The sequence below is a fragment of the Thermobia domestica genome, chromosome 9 (assembly GCF_964235325.1).
Source record: "Thermobia domestica chromosome 9, izTheDome1.hap1.1, whole genome shotgun sequence".
Lineage (NCBI taxonomy): Eukaryota > Metazoa > Arthropoda > Insecta > Zygentoma > Lepismatidae > Thermobia > Thermobia domestica.
The window spans coordinates 136,059,374-136,083,025 of NC_137462.1; the positions used below are offsets into that span (position 1 = coordinate 136,059,374).

The window sequence follows — 23,652 nt, forward strand, 5'->3', positions numbered from 1 at the left end:
ATTCGCGGAAAAGTTTTCTGTCTTTAAATAATTAATTCACAATGAATTCCAATATAATCCAAGTTAACTTGTTACCCTTTCCACTCTTATTGAAAATGAATTATCGATAATAACTGGAATCATCAAGTACTGACAAATTATAAATTAAATAGAAAGAACAGCAGCTCTGAATATACACTGGTGTAAATTGAAACGATTTATATTAGGAACCAAATTGTTGAGTTCCTTTTCGCATTAACGCATTTTTAGAATACTCCGTAAGTGCATTTTCAGATAATTGAAGGAAGGAGAAACCATTCTTGCTTTTAAATAGGAAGATTTTAGGTTCAAATCCCTGTCTGAATATCTTGAAAGTTTCTTTCAGGATTTGTTTTTGCCAGTCTCACAAGGTGCAAAGCTGGATGGTACTTTTAATATATACACACGTTGGATGACAAGTTTCTCTTCTGTTCAAGTTTCAACTTTAAATGGACTTTCGATTGTACCTCAAACGTTATTTGCAAGCAAATAATTTTGCCAAACACTGAAATATCCTTAAATAATAAGTTAACATATTGAGTGACATCCATGCTCTCCTGTCATTGACGTATCGTGACATATATGAACAAACAACTCAATTATAATTTAACAAAGCGCAATAAATTAAAAAATGTAGTTTAGGAAGAACAATAAATTAAATAGGCAAGAATAAAGAAAATCCTTTTAATTGCATATTCAATAATTGTAATGAAAGGAAAAGGGACTGACGTTTTGCTTTCTTTCAATAATCTTCTATAGGCTTGGAATTTGAAATGTCATGTACGTATTTCGTCATACAACTTGGAAAAGAAAGGTGCAATTGTACAAGGTCTTTTGAACTGTATATATACCATGATTACCGATCAACCACATATTATTTACTCTTGATCATTTCTTGAAGTAAAAACAGTAGAAAACAACATGAAATACGTAAGTAATCACTCTAGGATAAGCAAAATTGAGTTCATACATGTAGGCAATATCCATAAACCAGTCAGCCGTTCTTGTAAAATAAAAACGATTTCCCTTTATGATATAAATGTATATTGTGAACATACAATCTAATTTTCTTGTAATTAACTTTTATTGGTTATGTTTCAGATTTGCCTTGTCGCTCTTTTGGCTTTTGCCTCCGTCGAAGGTGGAGTGTTAGGAGGAGTAGGACTGTTGTCACCAGCAAGTATCTCAGGAACCAAACTTGTGACTCCCACTTCAGTCTCCTCTGCTGTCACCGTTAATTCTTCCCCTGTGATTGGAGCTCGTATTACATCTCCACTTGCTGCTGTAGGTGTTCCTGCTCTATCCTCTCCAGTGGTGTCATCTTCCTGGGGATCTTTGGCTTTAAGTTCTCCTGTTGTTTCCTCACTTGGACTTGTTTCACCAGTTATCGGCAGTGGTCTTGGTGGATTAGTTATCAAAGGTTGAAAGATAAATACTGGTAGCTTCTATGGAGATCAATTATATATAATGAATAATTTTTCATATTTATGTAAATAGAAATCAATAAATTTACTTTGCAAGTTACTGTTGTATATTGAAATTTAAGTAGCCAGAGCTAACTTTCTTCCTAAAATTGTATGAAAAATTGATGTTTCTATGAATTTGCTCCGAAAAAAAAGGAAAACCAATTATAAACCACCATAGGTTTGATGTTTTAATTTATTGTTTCTTTAATTAACAAAATTATTATATTCGTGTAAAAAATGCACAAAATAACGAAAATGCCTAAGATTCTGGACTCTTATAAAATAGGCCGTGTACTTTATGAGCGATTACTTGCTGTTTATTGTTGTTAACATTAAGTAGACTTCATCATGCTTGAACAGGCAACTCTTTTCTTATGGAAACAATGTGTATCTTAATACTAAAAATCATTTAAATATTGAACATGAATAAGTACTTGTGTTTCAAATGCTTCTCTAACTTACTTCTATCTCTTAATACCTATTATCGGTCATTTCAGGTTTTGCTTTGAGGATAGGGTTGGAACAACATTCTCCACTGATATAGTTAGTTTCACATTTTTCATCAGTGACTCCCTAAATTACACCCTATCTGTACAAAATAGTACAATGTAAAATAATAACTGGAACATTCAAGACAAAGTTCAGAAATTCAGATCCCGATCGCTTTTATTAGCTAACCCTCCAAAATCATACGTATTTCTTTTAGTTTTGGTTTTAGGCGAACTTCAACTTATCACCACTCAGCTTATATAGCCGACATCAAATTTAACCAGTATATACGCCAGCTCAATGATATGACTCTTTCCCCGAAAAGAGTAAAATCCACATCTGTTCGTAAGCCACTTTCAATTTCTTTGAAATTTGACGTGGTGGAAGAAGACTTCATGGATACTGAGTAGACAGTAGTCAGTGCATGTGAAAAGGTGTGCCTTAAACGGTGATTTCTGATCGTTTATTGTTTCTTGAACTATTGTTATTGTTAAATATTTTCTACATATTGTTACTATTATTAGTATTTATTGTTCTTATTAGGCTCAAATGTTGTAATTGTGAAACGAAAAACCTAACTTCTGAGTGTGCAGCAAAAGCTGCTTGGGTTAGAAACAAAAAATACTAGTATAAACATTAAACAAACACTTTTAAAAATAACTTTTGCTTTTCGTTATCACATTTAGTTTTCCATCAAAAAATGGAAACGTGTTTCAAAATAGCCTCTGTATTTTGAAATAGCAATGGGGCTATTGTGAAAAACCCGCATGAGTTACAGGATTGAAGACTCTAGAGAATACTGGGAGCTATAATAAAATGTTTTGAGTGTAATGTTTCACATGACAAAATTTGATGTAATTATCTCTGATGGTTACAATTATTCCCTATCAAAAATTAAATGAAAAATTGCTCGCTTTTCTGGTACCTACTTTATCAGTAACAACTTTTCAAGTAATGGTGGAGAGCAGGTTTAGAGTAAAGAAAAATTACTTTCATCTTTTGTCTTTACGAAAAATTCCTTTGTTCCCACGGAAAGCTGCATCATGCAGAAAATATTAGCTACACAATATCATGCCGTTTTCATGATTGAACACGATCGCATTAAACACGGAAAAATAAATAAAATAAAATAAAATAAAATAAAAATAAAAAAGATGAAATTTTCACAACTTGTACTGAACGATAAAAGTAGACATACATTTCTGTTGAATAACATAAAAAGTTACAAGTTTATCATGTTATTGCAGTACTTACAAATAGTTCTAGCTTTATTACTTCCATACCATCAACAATATATTCAAAACAGGAGACTATTTATATCTATCACTATACGGGATATGAAAATGAGAATGATATCCGACTCTTTAATGGATGAAAGTCTGTTTCGACTGTTTTAAATGTTTAATGTTTGCATCTGATTTAAGGCCCATAACTTCAATTTTATCATCAGGTAGGAAGACTCTTAATACTGTCACAATATAACGATATGTGGTACTATTTCGGCGACCTCCTTTAAAATTTGAAAGAACAAACTCTTCTGGTCTAATGCACTCTGTTTTAGGGTCCTCTTTTTCGACGAAATCATCAGGGTGTGGGCCATCCAAATTATTTATCATCAGAAGATTCTGTCAGACAAGCAAGCATTCTTTCAAGCTTCAACAAGACATTCTTCGTCGCTGTTCGAAGAGTCACGATCCTTCTACTGTTTTTTCTTGGACGTTTTACAACATAGCGGCACTGAAAGATCATATATAGTAAACATATAGTCCTTCATATATTTAAATATTATCATTAGGGTAAGCATAAAGGATAAAAAGCAGTAAAAGCATAATGGAATTTTCTACCTATGGTTGGTAACTACATCTGTGATTTTGGCCACTTTACATATCCAAATTTGCTAATTTTATAAGAATAATAAATCATAATTTACAGAAATAAAGCATCTAGCATAATGCTTAATGCTTTTTTTTAAAAATTCCAGAACCCTGTGCATGTAAATACACAAAGAAAAATATGTTAATATATTTTGTGCCAAAGAAAAAGATGATCAACAAAGGCTGTTATCAATGTCGCAAACATTGGAAATCAACTGTCAATTGCTTTTACGCATGACAATAGGAAGTTTGAATTCCTCCTTTCTCCGCGCCTTCTGCTCAGGATTTTTTTCTCACTTTGTGATAAAGAAAAGGCAAGACTGGTTGTGCTTATTTCAGGATGACAAAATCAAAAATATATGCATCTCAGAGAGTAAGAGAATTCCTATCTGACCATTTCGAAGTGGAAAGAGGTAATCTATTTTGAACTCTTCGTTCTGAATTCATTAAATATGACAAGAAGAAGTATACTATGCAGTTATGTTTCTTCACCGAAATATCGGTTAGGAAAAACCGCACAAAATGAGGGTGAAGCAGGAACCAGCGGCAATAGTTAGGCCACCACTGTTCCTCAAATGTTGCAACACATGGGCATCAATCAAGAGATCATAAAGAATATGGTTACAGAATTTGTTGCAGCTAGTTAAACTCGTTTGAAGTATGTTGTACTGATATAATTTTTAGTGGGAAAAATTAATAGTTTTATATATATTTTTAATGCTTGTGTAATAGAAATGAGGAAAATAAAACAAATATGTAATAGAAATGGGTAAAAATGAAGCATAATTCAAGGAACAGCATATTAAGGCGTAACTTAGAAAAAAGCATAATAAAGAATAATGTAAGGGGGAAAAGCATAATAAACAGGTATATAAAGCATAAAGTTTGTTGCCCTAGTTATCATATTTCATAATGGCCCCACATAATGTTTCACGATAGCCCCAAATTGTGTTTCATAATAGCTTCTTGATTTTGAACCATGTTCCCCTCCAACATGCATCATTTCACACATTACTTACATGGTCTGAAAAACCCAGAACATCCTCTACAAGAATATATATTTAGTTAGTGAGGCATTTGATGTACGACATATAACAAAAGTTTTGCAAGAAAAAGTAAGTTTTTCGTTGAAAAATGGATGCTTTAAGATTATATTTTTTTCTCTTAGAAACTGTCATACTTCAGATATTTGAGATAAGGTATATCCATATTGTAGCGGCCGACCTGTGGCGCCTTCAGGCCACACTAATTTTTTTGCTTTTCTTATTGTTATTAAATTCATAATTAGTATTTAAAACCGTTTAATTGCTTGATTATCAACTAATTACTGCAGGTATTATTCAATGTTAAATTTCTTTCTTTATATTTTTGTTCTTTCTGTGAAATAACTAAGCCAGACGAATACTTAAAGTTAGCTGTTGTCTCGTAAGAGGAAACTTATATCTTTTTCTCCCCTCTTTGCATCTTGAGAAACAGATCTGAATTGGTAACCTATAACCTTCGATTCGCTGCACGTGCGAGGGAATATCCAACCCTTGTGTCTTATCTGAGAGTCTGATGTTATTTTCTGAATACTCTCATTGTTCTCTGTTTAAGCCCAGATGTTTTCAAAAACATGGTAGACGTATAACTAATATTTTGGCGCCGAAGTTGACACTTCAAAAATACTAAGTATGTCTATTTTGACACCGTATAAAATAAGTGTCTTGGGAACACTTGTATTTTTGGTATCATTGTGAGACTATTAAGAAACCTGTAAAATCCTGATAAAGCCTGATTTTCTTTGTAAAATCAAATTAACCTTTGACTTTTAATTTGGATATTATGTACTAGATGACGCTAAAGCCTTATACTGTTTGTAATAATGCGCATGCGTGACTATTCTAGTTAACACCCTAAATAGTCGTTTACATTATCAGTATCCAATCTAAACGTAAAGATTAATTTCATTGCACACGAGTATCCGCCCTTTTGGAAAGATACCACCCTACTATACTCCCACGTACGTAACGTGTGAAAAAACTCCCTGAATACAAAATAGCTGTACAAGCTGTTCTCTGACGGGAAAGTTACTGTGCCGTCTTCGAGGCCCGAGCCTCGTGCTCGTCGCCGGGGGCTCCGGCCCACTCTTCGGGCTCAGACTTCTGCCGTTCGCCCGCCGGACTTGCGTTTCTTCTCTGACTTTGTTAGAGTCATAGAGAGAAGAACTTAGTACATTATCAGAGTGTGTTATTACACTGTGTTAGTGGAGAACTCCGTCATCTCCGTTCTCCTACTAAGGACCATCTCTGCTTTCGTTTCGTGTGTGCAAGACTGTAAGAACTTTGTTACTGTGCTGAACTTTGTTACTAGTAAGTTTACTGCTACTACATGCAGGCAGTCGTAATCCGATCTCTTCATTGAACTGCCCTTATTTCTCTTTTATCATTGGTCATATTCTGACCCCTCATATTTTCACGCATACGCCACTGGATTTAACGTCATCTAACGTTACCTCTGCTGTATAACAACTTATTGCTTATCGACTCTTCTGTGCTGTACAAAAGCAACTTACAATAAAACTCATACTACTTCTAACTCGGCGTTCCAGTCATTTAAAACGCCTGTCTAAAGTTTTCAAAGTACGATCTCACCTACTCATACTATCTCAGAAAGTCCTCCGAAGAAGCCGTTCGTCGAAGTCTATTATTACCACATCTCTTTTGTTCTTTGGTTCCTACGTGAACCACTACACCAGTTACGCCTGCTGAGGACTGAACTCTTCACCTTCTGTTGATTGGGAAGTTGGGTGACCCATCACCCTCCTGTGTGTATTCTGCGACTCCAGTACTATTCCTGCATTCGCCGTGAGAATTCCGATTGGAGAAAGGACTTCACTCTCCGTAGGAAGTGGAAGCATCTTGTTGGTTTTACCGCTCGAACCAATACAGACATCTTCTGGGAATTCTTGGTTGCAGTGAACATCTTGTTGCCACGCTAAGCTCAACTGGACTTATACAGGACTCGACGATATCTCCAGAGGCCACTTGGAACTCTTTCATCTCCGTAGGTGTTCAATTGCGAGGTGAGTGACTTAAATTGTTTTAGTGATCTTAATTGTGCATCTTGATTCCTCGCATCGACTCAGAATCACGTCTACTTCTGTGTACTCAATATCCGATTTCAATGTTTGTGTTTTTATAAAGTGATTCTACAACTAAGGTTGTTAGCGATAACTATCTCTTCCATTTTATTGTTTTATCGATTAAATTGTAACTCGGCTGAATTATTTAAGTATAGCCAAGCCTGACCTTGTCTTGTGAAGTTTATGTATTTGATGTCCATTAATTGTGTTAATAATCTTGTTTACATTGCATTAGCTTTATTTTAATTCATTGTTGTATAATACGTGCCTAATTATAAGTTGTCGTCCCGCTACAAATATTTATTTGTTTGCACGAGTCCTAGTTGTCTATTATTTTGGTGTGCTAATTAATCTCGTTGTTGTGTGGGCTTCACGTTAACTAGTGACCCCCCCCCCTTCGGAGCCGCCACTGCCCTAAAGTGCTGGCAATTACCTGCGGGACATTCATGAATCAAGGCTCCCTTAATCTCGTAAACTCGTGCTTGAACTTTGTGATTAGTTATTGTCAGACATAGGCACTCACCCTGTTCTCTCTCTCTCCCTATCAAATCACCTGGCCGACAGCCTTGTTGGTCGGACATTGTTTGAACAGGACGGACCTCCTCTTTACATTACTAATTAACTGTTGAGCTAAGAGACTGCTCAGCTCCATTACATTTTTAATGTCAGGCAACTCTCTAAGTCAGTGATATTCTTGAGACCTTCCGTGGTCCTTTATTAATTATTCTTTTAGTTTGACTCGGGCAACCTTCGGTAGAGATAGCATCGTTAATAATCTCTTTTTATGTTCGTGACCTGTGGTGGGACTCCCTCACAAGTGGCCGCAAAAGTTCTGATCGCCTCCTGCCACCGGCCCCGACAATATGATATAGCAATAAATTTACTGCTTTATCATATCTTTCTGAGACAGAGTTCTATAAAAACAGGGGTGTTATCACAATAGTTCCAATTTTTCTGTTTCACAATTACCCCACTTGACCCTACATATTTTCTCTATTGTCACTATTGTTATTATTCATTGTTATAAATTTTCTCTTTTGTTACTATTATTAACATTTATTGTTATTGTTATATATTTGTTATTCTCATATATTTATTATTTTCTTTTTTTTTTTGGTTTTTATATTGGAGCAGTTTCTCCCCTAAATTTTAATACATTCGTTTCTAATTAAATTTAAGGTAGTTCATGTTTTTGAGCAGTCATGTTGATCGTGACGGGGACAAGTAGCCTCGATGCTGAAGTATCTATTAAAACTCAATCAATCAATCAAATCTGCATTACTTTCCCATCTAACTTCACAAACTCCTACCAAATCTACACTATTTTGTTTCATTTCCTCTTTAAAATTTTCTAATTTTCCTCCGTGTAATAGGGTACATTAGTTCCATGTTCCTATCCTAAACCGTTCCTCTTATTTGTCTTCCTTTCCCTATCTATCTTCCCCACATCTATCTCTCTCGTCCAATAGTTCTTTCCAAGACATTCCCGTCCCGGGGATCCAAATGGAGAGATAGTATCTCCGGAACTATATTTTGACTTGTAAAAGACTTTTGTACGTACGTTCTCTTTTTACTGTCAGCAAATTAGAGAAAAATAGAGTGGTAGTTTTCCTTTGCCTTCCACTTCGCAGTATCAGAACCGTTAATGTCACTCTGACCACGCTTAGGACTAATGTCCAAGTTACAATACCAATCACTATGATTTTTGTCAACTTGACGACTAGAACACTCTTCATCTGGTTATTTCATTCAGAACATTAGGTTGAAATGGCCCTTCTGTTAGTGAACTACCGCCAATATTGTTCTAAATTTCACTGTAGCACTCAATTCTCTCTAGCCGACACATAAGCCTCTTCGAAAGAATGTGTTTATGGTTGTTATTTTGTTCTGGCTGCAGTAGGTATGTTGATCGTTGGTTTATAATTTTCTAAAATTTTAGTTTAACAATTTAATCATCGCGGACATAGTATAAAACTGTTAGGATGAGAAATTCTACATGCTTACCACGACAAAAATTTAAATCAGCTCTTAGGAAAGTCATTAAAATCTATTTGAAGACTCTTGTTTCTAGGCTTGGCATGGGGGACCCGGGTTCGACTCCCAGTGGGAATTCATGTGATTCCGATTCCACGATAATTATTTCCCGTCTCATATGGCCTCGCTGATAGAAGGGACATTAAATTCAAAATCAATTCAACTCTCTTTTTCTAGGCCTTTGAACCTAGAGATGAACATTCAAACGATACTTTTCAGCATATGCGTCTGAATGTATTATTCTTTCTAATATAGAGACCTGGAATTGCTAACGTACAAGATTTTATTCATTCCTACTATTACTCGAAAGTAAATTATACTGTATTATAGGTCTTTGAAAAAATATACATTACAAATGTAATAAATGAAATTTTCGAAGCCGTTTAAACAAGATCATCCACACCAGCTTTTGTGAATTCTTTTAGTCTTGAGGGAAAATTTAATTTGTAGGGTTGTAAGTCAAGTATTTATTATATTGTATTTATGAAATATAAAGAAAAACAATGTTTGAGAAAATCATTGTTGAGAAAAAGACTCAACCTAAACTATTCCTTTTAAATCTGACTAACAATGATATTTCGTATTTTAAGATTGCTAATAAAAACTAAATTAAGAAAGTGTAAACCAGGGAGAAGTTACCTCTCCCCCATTTGAGAACTTCAGAAATATTTTTAAAGAGTAAAATATAATGTCAATTGCTTGAACAATATTGTTTCCAGGCCAGTGAGTGTTTATCTGCATGAAGAAATAAAAGTAATTAAAACAATAAGTTTTTGCTATCTGGACCCAACGAAACGTGTAAGTCTCAAATTCTGTTATTTCGTGAGACCAGTGGTTCTCAATTATTTCAGAGTTATGGCCCCCCTTTTCACATTTAGGATAAGATAAGGATCTCACACCTTTAAATTGTGGAATCTGTGTAGTCAGGCCCGTATTTTCCATTAGGTAGATTAGAGTAAATTTGTTTAAGGGTGAAAAATTTAATTTCTTTTTGCAAACTAAAGGACCATTTACTAGAACGAAGAATAACTTATTTTTAATTTATTTCTTGTTTTTTGTATCGTACTTGTAGTTTGCAGCAGTTAGTAAGTAGTATTTAATTATATTAAATGGTTGATTCACTACATTCAATTTAGTTTCTTTTTAAATTTAGGGACGAAGGGTTGGAGAAGGAGGGAAGAAGAGTGATGGACTTGTTGTCGGCACCGACGGCAGGAGTGCCTAGGGGTGTTGAGTTTCTAACTGTTACCCTGTGTGTATTATCTGACCAGCGAACGAGTGCGGGCGGCCGGTTTTGGAACTAAAGTGCAAGCAGCAGTGTTTCTAACCGGATTACTTGTAATCAATCTATCACAGTTCTTTGTGTTCTGTTCGTAATAAACCACTTCACGCATATGCTCAAGTCAGAGGCAGACCCAGGGGGCAGGGCAATTCTTCCCCCCAGAATAGGATATTTTTTATTTTAAAAATAAAACCAAAGAATTTTCACCTTTGTATTATAAATATAAGATAAAACCTAAAAGTAATCTTACGTTTTTTTTGTTTTACGTTGCAGAAGTCAAATAAAGCAATAAATTGCAAAAAAATACAATGTCGTTCTTGCTCAAAAAAAAGTCCACCTTCGAAATCGCAGGTGGCCATTTCTGTTCTAAAAATAGCAGACAATAACTACGTCCCCTTTTCGTTAGGTATGCGCTCGATCGTTTATGCAATCTACTTGGCGTATACGCACCCGAATATACGCTCATTCTTTCGTAAATTTAAAGTGAGTATACGCTGGACTATAAAAATTTTAGGTCAGTATACGCCCCATTACATCCCTGCTCTTACCTTGATTTGATTTCGAACGACTGCTCCCCAAACATTCAGCCTGGATCCGCCCCAAGCTCAAGTTAAGATAAGCAGTTTGAAAAGTTATTGAACTTATTTGCAGAACATCTTAAGTAACAAGAAAAGAAAAAAAAAACCTACAACAAAAATACACCCTCCACATTAACTTTCGAACAAACTAGCGAGCAGCATTTTACAGGCTGCTTCTGTTTTATAATGACATCAAATAAAACGTAATCAATTTTTATACAATCTGCTTAATACATGGTAGAAGCTCACTGAATTGTCAATTGTGCTATGTTGTTCTTAAATTGGTAATTTCCATTCACATATCAGTATTCACAATACATCTGCATTACTGCAGGAATGGTTCACTACAACCACATAACTTACGGCGTTCTTTATTAAGCAGAAAGATATTAGGCTATGCGTAACATTCAAACTGCAACTTTCAAAAACCGTTGGATACACTCCAGAGTGAAAATCTCCGCTGCCCTGTCCCACCGCGCTTGTCAAGAAACTGATGTAAACACAACCGCACTGCTATCCTGGTCAGGTAATAGTAATAGTAGTAGTATTTGAGAGATGATAGCAATATTAACAAACAATAATACAGGATTGTATGAATTTGCGCCATAGAGAACACACAATTGAGAGTGATTTCTTTAAGTGTTCAAACTGGAACATTCTGCATAGGAAGTCAAATAAATAAATAGGTGTGATAAAAATAATAGTTCATTTAAGATAGGATTCGTGAATAAACGCTGCACACGCAGTTGTTCTGTCAAATTTAGTTCCAGTGAAAGCACTGCAAAATGAGTCCCGTTTGATAGCACCGATCAACAAAATGTTTGGAATAGCTTTTTACGAACATAATAGAATCGTAAATCGGAAACGTGTTCATGTCGTTGCAGGCAAGTTAGGCATATATGATACAACTGTCATTTTCCAAATCCGTACAATCAGTAAGGAGAAAAGAAACGGATTTATAGATACCACATGGGTTGATACTGGCCAAAAAGAATCGTAATCTGCAGATGTACAGTACTCCAAGTGTAACAAATACGCGGAGTAAGTTTCTTGCATTGTATTGTCATTTCAGATGAAAAAAAAAAAAAAAAAAATGGTATGACAATGTTAACCTTCAAAACAATATGTATATCTTAATGAAAGTTCAGGTCAGCTCACAAGTCTTTAGAAAATATTGTTTCTGGGAGTGTGGCCAATGTTAGGAATGAAAATGTGATGTTGAAGTACAAATAGTGTACTCATGTTGAAAGACAATACCTGCACAAAGGTCGCCTAAAGGACTTCGCAGACTTTCCAAAAAGTTGTAGTATGAAACAATTTCCCATCCTCTGTATTCTCTTGTCTTCTCTCGTACCGATAACCTTTTCTTGTTGCATACTAATCACTTCTTTGGAGAAAGACTCCTGATAATCGCGTGGTGCAACATTTGGTTGAGAACTTCATCTCATCGCTGACACAAGATTTTTTCTTCTTCACTGAATCCAATATTTTTTTGAGCGGAGACAAAAGTGCGGTTGCAAATGCTGAGCATTTTGATTAACCAGGTTTTGAAGTTTCTATTTTCTATGTAGACCTTTGGAATTAAGGTCCCTGGGGGAACATTCACTAACATATACTTAATAGAACCTTTGAAGGTATTAAGATATGTCTATTATTATTGTTTTCAAACAAAAAATTGAGATGTTTAATGTTAGCAAGTACGTTCAATCTATTTGTAACCACAATATTTACAGTTACGCTTATTGTTAGTGTGTACGGTAGAAGGTAATAAAAGTGTGAAAGTAGTAATATAATATGAACTTTAAAGCCAGTGACTTTTAAAAGAATATTATATTTATTACCATGAATGTGTTGGTCACAACATATTCAATCTGCAAAATACCAGCTACAAAAATTGAAATCTGGAATGGTTAACATTGAGTTGAGTTTGGGTTTAACGTCCCGTTCAGCAGCGAGGCTATATGAGACGTGGACCTACTAATTAACATGGAATCCGAACCACATGAGCTCCCGCCGGGAATCGAACCCGGGTCTCCCACGCCAAAGGCGCGTACGCTAACCGCTTAGCCACGGAGGAGCTCTGGTTAACATTGACATAACAGCTGCGTATCATATTACGTAACCGACTATCATTCGCTCATTTAGTAGCCGGTAAGATGTAATGATGTCATTAGCACTATGAATGGCGTTTAAGTGGTAAATAATGAAGATACACCTTTTTACTGGCAACTAAAAGCTGAAGGATTACCATTCATACAGCTACTGTCTATTTTTATATTTCCTTCAGATACTAGATGCTGTAACCTTTCTGGAGAATCAGAATCTGGAGCTAGTACATTTTATGAGTGTGTTTGATTGTGTGAAGAAAATTCTCCAGTATTCTTTGTACGAAAGGTTCAGTTTGAAGAAAAGATTTGAGCATCTAGTAACTGAACTCATGACCTACACAAAATTAATAACTTTCCTTAAGTTCTGGATAATGAAAACACAGCTGATGTTAGCATGAATCCTATGGTTTTGACGTCCTTAAATATGCCTCTATTACACCATTAGATGCTGAATGATCCTTGTTCACTCCAAAAATACATTTAACTGACAATCTGTAGAAGCGAACTTTATGATGAACGACAAGACAGCTATCTCTTGTACGAAGATACCAATGATGAATTTAGGGTGTGTCTGGAGTAGAGAACTTTTTCCTGTAGCTGAGAAATTCTCCCATCCGTTACATTTCTCTGATCATCATGAACCTTGGTTACCAGTACTGACAAAGTACTTCTTTCACCTTCGTTTGTTCAAACTCACCCACTGTGAAGATGTTCTGAAATGAGCTCAGCAAGGTCAAGTCTACCTAATCCAAACTGAATTTTTAATAGCTCCTTTATTTTGTTTACCTAATTCTACATCAGTGTATTTTACCTGAATATTCACTTGTTGCCTCATTAACATATCTAATTTGCTATTTTCATCATTTGCTTCGTTTCTGTCTTTACAGTTTGTTGAAAGCTTAAAAGTTATACTTAACAAATAGTGCTACTTTCAACATTTATTATACATTATTGGATTTAGTGTGAGGTTTCGGTAAATTTCTGATTTAAGAGCGCAATGATAAAATGCCACTTTAATTCCAGTTTTCAAAATTTATTTTGTCACTTTGAGATTTAATTTTGTCTTTAATAATAAAATATGTAAAATTATGGTAACTTAGGTCTACGTTGAAATAATTTTAATCCATTGCGTTGTATTTCCACATACTACTGCCATGTTCATAGTCAAATGGGAACACTAAACTTGTAAATTTCTTTTTTAAAAAGTTCAGTAACTTTATTATTGCGATATAATATTTATACTATATTCAACCAATCCAACATTTTCCAAGACAACTTTTTACATATAATGTAAATTACAGTTCATCATTCGATTTCTATATAATAAGGAACCTAAACATTTGCTGCAACTATATCTGGTCGGAGTAAGATTTAAAAAAAAAATATTTTATGCTGGAAAGTGTATATATCACACAGTTATTATCTTCACATACGAATAAAGACATTTCTTTATATAACAATTTTATCCCTTAATGACTACTCCACCGAGTCCATTTCCAACAAGAGGTGAAACAAGTCCGGCTGATGAAACAACAGGTGAAGAAAGAAGACCAAGAGAGGAAACAACAGGAGAAGTTAAGGCCACAGATCCCGGGGAAGATGACACAATTGGCGAGGATAGAGCAGAAACACCTACAGCAGCAAGTGGAGATGTAATACGAGCTCCAATCAGAGGAGAAGAATTAACGTTTATAGCAGAGGAGACTGAAATGGGAGTCACAAGTTTGGTTCCTGAGATACTTGCTGGTGACAACAGTCCTACTCCTCCTAATAATCCACCTTCGACGGAGGTAAAAGCCAAAAGAGCAACAAGGCAAAGCTAGAAGATAATCATTTTTAAAAAAGAGATCATTACCTTCATGGAATTTGAACTCATTAAGAAAGTTAATAAAGTCAAATGTTTAGATATGTACTTTGAAGTATGCGGTAAAATGAAATACTTGCAGACTTTTTCGTTTTATATTTTCTTATATTAATAATAATTACATACATTATACATTTCTCATGTATTCAGAAATCGTTAATCCTAATATAAAATATAGTGCACTTTATTCTTATTACTTACGTATTTCACTGTAATGAATGTCATTGCTTTGTTTAGAGCTCAGAACTACTCAAAACTATATGACATAAAGGTAACTGTCGAATATGGCTTTTATATATTATTTAGGATCCTGTGCTTTTACTTTCCTCTCGTAGTACATGGTGAAATGCATTCTTAATATTTCAAAAAAAAAGAAAAAAAGAAAAAGAAAAAAAAGAAAAAAAGAAAAAGAAAAAAGAAAAATAATCTTAATACGTTAATAAAAGTATTGACAGGAAACGTCTTTCCTTCTGTTTGTTGAACATAAAATTTTCTTATTTTACATGTTTTGTTGAAACATTTAAAATATAATATTTTACTCTAGTTTTCAATTATATCAACTTGAATGAATGTAACTAATGTACTCACATAGGGATGTCTATATTTTCTGAACGAAATATATATATTGGCATAATTTATTTCAAGCCTTTCTTTTTACATTAAATTCATTCTTTCTGCATCTTTGCGTATTAAGTTTATATTTTGTATTTTTTAAAAATAAATAACAAGACAGAACTCATAATTTAAATAGAAATAATATAGAAATTGCCATAGCAATCGTTCAAAACTATCAAAATAATTTTAAATAAGTTATATTTATACTTATGAAGTAGTTACAATCCTTCATTAAATCTGTCTGATAAGTCGTTGCGTTTTAAATTTCTGCTTAATTAGATTAAGGTTTTATGATTTAGTTTTGTGAAATTTACGGGATATATTATCTATAGTCTCAGACGTTTTCATTGAAATACAATTTTGAAAGATGCTTTTACTCCTACATTTGTAGCATACCAAGGCTATACGTTACTTTGTGGTTGAGTTGATATTTTGTGAGGTAAACAACTTTGGAACAAAGAATTTTATGGTAGTTATACCCATTGATTTCAACAATGGAGTTTCACTTTGAATTCAAGTACAATTTATGGTTGCTAATTTCATAGAATTCAATAAATGTTCACCGTATGATCTTTTTTCTTTTTTTTCTTTTCTTTCTTTCTTTTTCTTCGGTTAAGTTGAAAACTGGTTGTCAATTTATTGCTTTTGCGGTGGTTGGTTGAAAACTACTGTGACATAGCGGACGTAACGAAAGTATTAGTAGCCGTTAATTATAATGATTCTACCAAAATCCAACCGTTGGCCAAAATTCATTCGGCTACTTTGGTATGTGTTCCATTTGCTGACTACGAAAAGAAATTACGAATAATCGAACGACTCGAAAAAAATCACTAATTGTTAAATACGTATTACATTTGCATGATTACGAATAAATGAAGAATCAGATCTAAGATCGAGATCAGCAAACATCTTAGTTTAGATACAATGCAATTTATTCTTGGGTAGCAGAAGTCCTGAGATCCAAAATGTTCCCCAGATCTGGAAACAGGATCCTTTATGTTGCATACACTATTCTACACTTTCTGGCTGGACATATTACTGCTCTACTTCCTTGACCGATGAGTTTTCCGATCTCCCACGAATTGAAAACAGTTGGTCGATAGCTGCATACCGCTTCCCACATCTGAAACTCCGCTACCTATAGTTGATGAGCTGTAGTGTCATGTCGAACATTACCATACCTTGGAAGTATATCCTCTCGATGTCTCGACGTGTTGCAGTAGTGATGATCGTCCATGGTGGGTCTAGAAACTAGTAATCGTCACCAGTTCTGCTCCAGTATCGCCACATTGTTACGCCTCGCACAGCGTGATAAGTTTAATAATTTGCTACTAGTAACATCAAGTTACTGCCTTCCAACTTTGGTGCTGCTATCTTGTCTCCTCCTTGGTGTTGTATTTTTAATTTCTAGTAGTGTATATGAAAATGTAGCAAAAAGGTGGCGAGTATTAATTTGTACCAGATCTATTTTTGAAAGACTTTCGAGCCAACACAACATACTTTGGACACTTTTAGCCGTATATTATTAACTACAAATATAATACATTTCGGAAACAAAGGAGTTCTTTTGAAACTGGGGCACTTCAAAAATAACTTTTTTTGTAAAATTTATTGAGAGAGTAAGTGAAGAGTGATTAACTTGTTACAGTGTGTGTAATCGTTGGTTTCTGTGAATGTTCTAATTTCATCTCACTATCTTTATTCTATCATCTTCATCCCACTACATTAATCTACACAATGTATATGTAGAAAGTTAGTGACTTGAAACATGGTAGTATTATCGTGGGATCACAGGTTTTCACTAAATTATGCTTTAAGCACGATTTCTTGTAACAATACTACCGAAATTGTTGGTTAAATTGAAGTTCATTGTCCATTTTAGCACAGAGGCTATATAAGACGTAAACCTAAGCATGTAGCCACGACTGAGTTCGACCGCAATCCTGTACTACCAGCATCTGTACTGAGTTACACACTCTTTCAGTTAGTATATGTGCTATCTTAAAGATTTCTTTATTTTGCACTCTGATTTGGGCTAGAAGTTTTGTGCATGTTTTTATGCTTGTTTGCTTGAAGCAGGAAAACGAAGTATTTGTCTTCACTTCTACAATATTAAAATTACACACTTTTCAATCAGTACCGATGCTATATGAGATGTGGACCAACTATTTAAACTGCCACTTTTGTAAAGTGGTCACATTGTCAATGCTCTTTCATCGCAAATTGAATCCAAGACCTATGGAAGAAATTCGTGCGCGCCAGCCAGTGGATCAATGTGGAGGGCTCTGCACAATTTCCTAATCAGCTATATTAGTGTTTGTAGTCACATATGCAAGTATTTTAGTCTGGTAAACCAAAATTTTTATGTGAGAGGTAAATAATGTATACGTAGCACAATAATTAAAGTGTAAACGAAAGGAAGTGATCTTTTCATGTCTCGCCATTTGTTTTAAGTGCATCTAGAACATAAAGTGAAATATTACATATGCATTTCGTCATACAGCGTCAAAGAGAGAGTCGCAAACGTTACAAGGTCCAAAAACTGTATATAAAACATTCTAAGAAACTTTCCAGACACCAATTATTTCTAAAAATTAAGAGATAACAGCCTAATCTTTAACATGAAACACGTAAGTGTAGTTTGCAGACTAACATATACTGTTTTACATTGAACATTATAATTTAAAATTAAAATTAATGAGTTCTGGAATATGTATAAGCAGACAAAAAGAGAAAAGTTTTCAACGTTACCATAATCAAAAGGTTACGTATATACACCAAACAGACCCTTCTTTCTTATTGTTGTAATATTTGTAGTGCAAAATCAACTTACTTACTGTATACTTAAAATGATTGTCTTTTGGTTTGTCTTCTTGCTTTTGTGGCTTTGCCTCCGTTGAAGGTGGAGTGTTAGGAGGAGTAGGACTGTTGTCACCAGCAAGTATCTCAGGAAGCAAACTTGTGACTCCCACTTCAGTCTCCTCTACTGTCACCGTTAATTCTTCTCCTCTGATTGGAGCTTGTACTAAGTACATCTCCACTTGCTGCTGTAGGCGTTCCTGCTCTATACCCTCCAGTGGTGTCATCTTTCCTGGGATCTCTGGCCTTATCTTCTGCTGTTGTTTCCTCACTCGGCGTTGTTTCACCTCTTGTTGGCAGTGGACATAGCGGTACTACAAAAACTGTGCATACAAGCCAAGATATAGTTATCTAGAAGCTGGAATATAGTTATCTATTAATAGGAGATATGCTAGGTCCCGAATATTTGTTTTCAACTTTATTTAATTGTGTATTACGAATTTGAAATTGCAACAATGTAAATTATAAAGGTTCTGTACTGAATGTTGTAATATGGATACTTATTTCTTTTGCTTAAATTTTTGCGCCAAAAAAGACATTTTCAACACATTGTACAGTCTGCAGCAAAATTATTTTTCCTTACTCCTGGAGTGTTAAGGATGATTTTTTAAGCTAATATTACTAGAATGGATTACTTTTCATTCAGAGCATAATTTTCCTTTTCTAAATAAATAATATTATTCATGGAAATAGATATTCCATATTCAGCTCACTTTTTTGTTGCTTATAGTTTTTGATATTTTCTTCGTGGTGGCCAACCTGCGTCCCCCCCCCCACTGGGTCTCTTCAGTTACGTCAGTGTCCATGATTGCATCGTCACCGAGATTGAAACATGCGCGGTGCGAGTGACGCGAGAAATCAAGTAACAGTCCGTGAACTGACGTTATAGGATATAGTACAATAACATTTTTTTAAAAAAATTTTGTAGGCAGATCTCTGACGCAGGCATGAAAAAACCGGCTACGGAAAATATCTCAATTATAGTATATGTGGAAAAGTATTTTGTGTATGTCTTGCTTCACAGTAATAAAATCATTTTCTTCTGATGTTCGGCTCTTATTTTACAGTCCATCAAAACTTATTTGCTTGGTGCATTTCCTATATGATCTTTGCTCTATAAAAGAAATCACATATGGACTACTAGATTTCCTCGCTCATTAACCCAATTCTCCAAGAGATATATTGTAGTATATCAAATATAATTACCATTATTTCATTTAATCCTTTACCGAACAATGGGAAGATATATTCCCAGTAATGTGGTTTGATTGATATTTGTGTTCGAGTTGTTTAGGAGAATCAAACAAGAAAAAGAACTAATTTCAGGAATTGTTACTAAACAATATGTTGTGTTATCACTGTGATATCATAATATGATAATAATAAATATCAATATTCTCAGTAAAAGTTTCTTCAGTTCTGGAAGATAAAGTGGAAATAGAGTCCTATCGACTATTCACTAAGATGGGGATTAATCTTATTTGTCTCGTATTAGGACTTTTATGTCCATGTAAGTGTGTGTGTGTGTGTGTGTGTCTTGTGAGTGAAGTTTGTTTTACTTCAAAATAGTTATGCATTTTTTTTCAACTAGCAAAATATTCTTTAGAAATAATTTTTATTGTTTGAATCAGGTAACTGCACAATTGATGCACTGAACTTGGAATACTGATACATCGCTGTCATAATTCTTTTTTTAGTATTTTCATTCAAATGTAGTACCTATTTTTTTATTTCATATTTTAAAATAAGCAAGAAAAAAGTAATTCTTGATTCAGAAGTACTGCATACACTGTAAGGTTTACAAATTGATGAAGATGACTCAAAAGTAGAAATAGATGAAGATGCTGTGAAGAAACTAGCAGATTAAATATACAGGGTGTTTCAAAACAACACCAACAAAATCTAGAAGGTGATTCCCGACACCAAGATAAGACAAAAAGTAGAGACAATCCTGGGTGTACAAATGCTTCCTTTCGGAGTTATAGGTTGCCAAAAAACATGAATAAATGAACTTTAAAGGTCCATAGTTCAAAAATTATGGGATCTACCGTAGTCGGATCAAGACTTCACTTAGGAACCACACTGAGGAAAAAAATGTAGGTGGCATACTTAAAAAGATAGGTTAAATTTGTAAATCCTGTATTTTTGGACTTAACGTACAGCAAACGTATAACTGAAAACGCATCTTTTATAATACTTTCCGTATAAGTGTTCCATCTATACGTACTTTCTGTATGAAACAATGTAGGCTGTCAGGATCTCACATACAAATGGACGTATATAACATATAGCAGAAGAAGGTAACATAAGTATATGTATGTGATATACGGAAAACTGTTAGATGTCAGACATTCTGCAACGGCATGATGTAACATCTAAGGACAGTGCCTATGTAGCATACGGATAACTATGCTTCGTACTGATTTCTATAGTAAGCAAGAGGATACCATATATTTGTACAATATGCCGTTGTCCGGAGAACGGATTTTTCTCTGTGTAGTTTGTGCCCTATCCAAATATGCAAGTTTCAGGATCCTGTGGAAGTTCCGCAACTATTTTTATAGAGGTAGTTGGAGAGTAATTCAAATTATATGCCCGTAGCCAAACTTCTTCTATAAAAGTTGCTACGTGAGTACCTTAGGATTCTGAAACATGTATTTTTGGATAGGGCACATATTAGTTCCTAAGTAAAGTCTTGATCCGACTACTGTAGGTCTAATAATTTTGGTGTTATGGACCTTTAAAGTTAAGTTTTTTCATGTTTGCAGCAGCCTATAACTCCGAAAGAAAGCGTTTGTGCAGCCAGGACGGTCTATACTTTTTGTCTTATTTTAGTGTCAGGAATCATCTCTCACACGTTGGCGTTGTTTTGAAACACACTGTATGTGTACAATAAAAATAATACTAAAATAAAATAACTAAAAATAAATAATAATAAAAGAAGAAAAATGAAGAAATAAGTAAAAGTAAGAACATACAAAGCTACTGAAATGTTTTTTACTAAGTCTAATATAATAATTTTAATGAACAGAATTCTTTCTATGATACACACACTGATTGAAACTCTTTTCTCTAATCAATCAACCAATGAATTTACAATACTATTTCGATATACAGAATATCATTTAGATATTGCTCCAATTTAGGAGATGGCCAGAAGTGCCTGTCCTTGGCTACACTCTGTTTTATTATGGTTTTAGTACTTAATTGTAGCAAATAAAAATAAATGAACCTTGAAAATTATAAAGGCAATAATTCACGAAGCTTTTTGCAATTTACTTGTTATAAATATTTACAATAGAGTATAACAATGTCCATCTCTTAACTAGATTCGAGAGAAGAATACTTAAGATATCATAATTTATGGTAAATTAAAAAAAAATTTAAAATATTTTTTTTCACAATTCTCTAACTTAAACTTCTGGAGATTTGATTTCTAGATCATGATAACCGTGAGACTTTTATCTCTAATTCACCCCGAGAAGGACTAAGTAAAAATTAAGATGCGTCAACGAAATTGTTAAAAATCTGATGCCACTTGTATCAAGTGGGATTCATTTTCTCTTTGATTAATTTCAATATATTTACGTAAAATGTTGATTTAAAACCTCCAAATACTTCTCAGTCAAAAATGTTAGATTTTAACATACAGAAAATTTTTATTTGGAAAATAAGCAAACAAAGAACATTATCTTCTAATTTTACGCTACAGTCACACTTATTTAACATGTCTCTCACGTAATCGGGAGAATTAATCAATTATTGAATATTGCTTCGTAAGAATTTTGCATAAAAAATCTCAAAACTTGAAGTAATCGCCATGGACTTTTATATTAATTCTGCCATTCACTGATACACACCCTGAATACGTGGATCTCTTATTACAACATTTCATAAAGAATGTTCTTTAATGTATTGTTATCAGTAAAAATTGTTTTGTTACAATTGTTTCTAAAAATATTACCTTATAACACAATTCTCTCGGGAGGACGAATATCATTTACTTTTAACATGTAAAATCTATAATATATATAAATATCTCTGAACAAAAGATGGTAAGACGAACATATTAACTGGACGTAAGGTGATGAATTATGTATATCATTGACTGTTTTAAAGTTTTCTATGAACATGTAATGTTTGCATACATGTTTTACTTTCACTAACAAACTTCATTGGCTTAAGCTTAGGACATAATGTGCAGCAACATGTGAAGCGTTGATGTGTAAATCAAAGGTAGTATGTACGTTGTATAAATTACATTATGTAATTTTTCGTATGAAATGTTGTACTCACCGAGGCAGAAACCATTATGCATGAATGTTCTCGATTTACAAATGTCCAGTAAGGATAAAAGAATCTTTGTCTCGAAAGGCCAAAATATTTCCTAAAACTTCCCGATATACTTCATTGACTGTCAGCTGCAATAAGAAACGTTTCCAGGACGTAATATTTTATTTCTTGTAGACTGATAAGCAATTACATCAAGATAAGCTTTTTGGGTGAAGTATTTCTAGTAATAAGTTGCACTCTCTCTGACTGTTAGTCTTTTGACGATTCATTAGAACTTCGGAAGTGCACAAATAATTTTGGAGAACATACGAGGGTTGTTCAATAAATTCTTAGAAAATCGAAAGATGGCATTCGTAGTATCGAAAAACACTGGGCTTCTAGTAAGTATCATTACTCGCTAGACTGTTGTTAATGTTTCAGATTTATCTGTCACGTGGTTTCATTGTCATAGTCCATTGAAGATACAAACTTGTGTTTATTTAGAGAAATGGAAAGAAATGAGTTTCGTGTGGCTATTAAAATCTTCTGTTTAAAAGGTTCAATACGTTAAGAGACCAAAGCCAAGTTGGATGAAGTTCATGGCACATTTGCTCCTGTGTTTGCGTCTGTTTACAATTGGGTAAATGAGTTTAAACGTGGCCTTATAAACACAAATGATGAACGATGAAGTGACTTCTTCCGAAATGATTAACAAAATCCAATATGTGGTTTACAGTGTTCGACGAATCAAAGTGCATGAAATAATTGAGGCCACAGGCATATCATGAGGTGCAGTGTTTTCAATTTTGGACGAAAAATTGGATTTGAAAAATCTCGGCAAGATGGATACTGTGTTTGAACTCTGCGGACAATAAACACAATCATGTGATCGATTCGGAGGTTGGTATGGCGCTTTACGACCGCAATCAAGACTAGTTTCTGCATCCAAACATCTGGTCAGTGGACGAGATATGGATAGACTACTACACTCCAGAAACAAAGGAACAGTCTAAACAATATGTTTTAAAGGTCATCCATCTCCAAAGAATGCGAAGACAGTCAAATTGGC

The 23,652-nt window shown here is 34.2% G+C and overlaps 1 protein-coding gene across 1 annotated transcript; it reads left to right on the forward strand.

Moving 5' to 3' along the window:
- The first annotated feature begins 915 nt into the window (after positions 1 to 915).
- Positions 916 to 1,522, forward strand: LOC145694150 (uncharacterized). The gene is made up of 2 exons (XM_081770261.1): positions 916 to 948; positions 1,120 to 1,522. The coding sequence occupies exons 1-2, from the start codon at positions 940 to 942 to the stop codon at positions 1,441 to 1,443; spliced, it is 333 nt and encodes a 110-aa protein (XP_081626387.1). The 5' UTR covers positions 916 to 939; the 3' UTR covers positions 1,444 to 1,522.
- Positions 1,523 to 23,652: the final 22,130 nt, after the last annotated feature.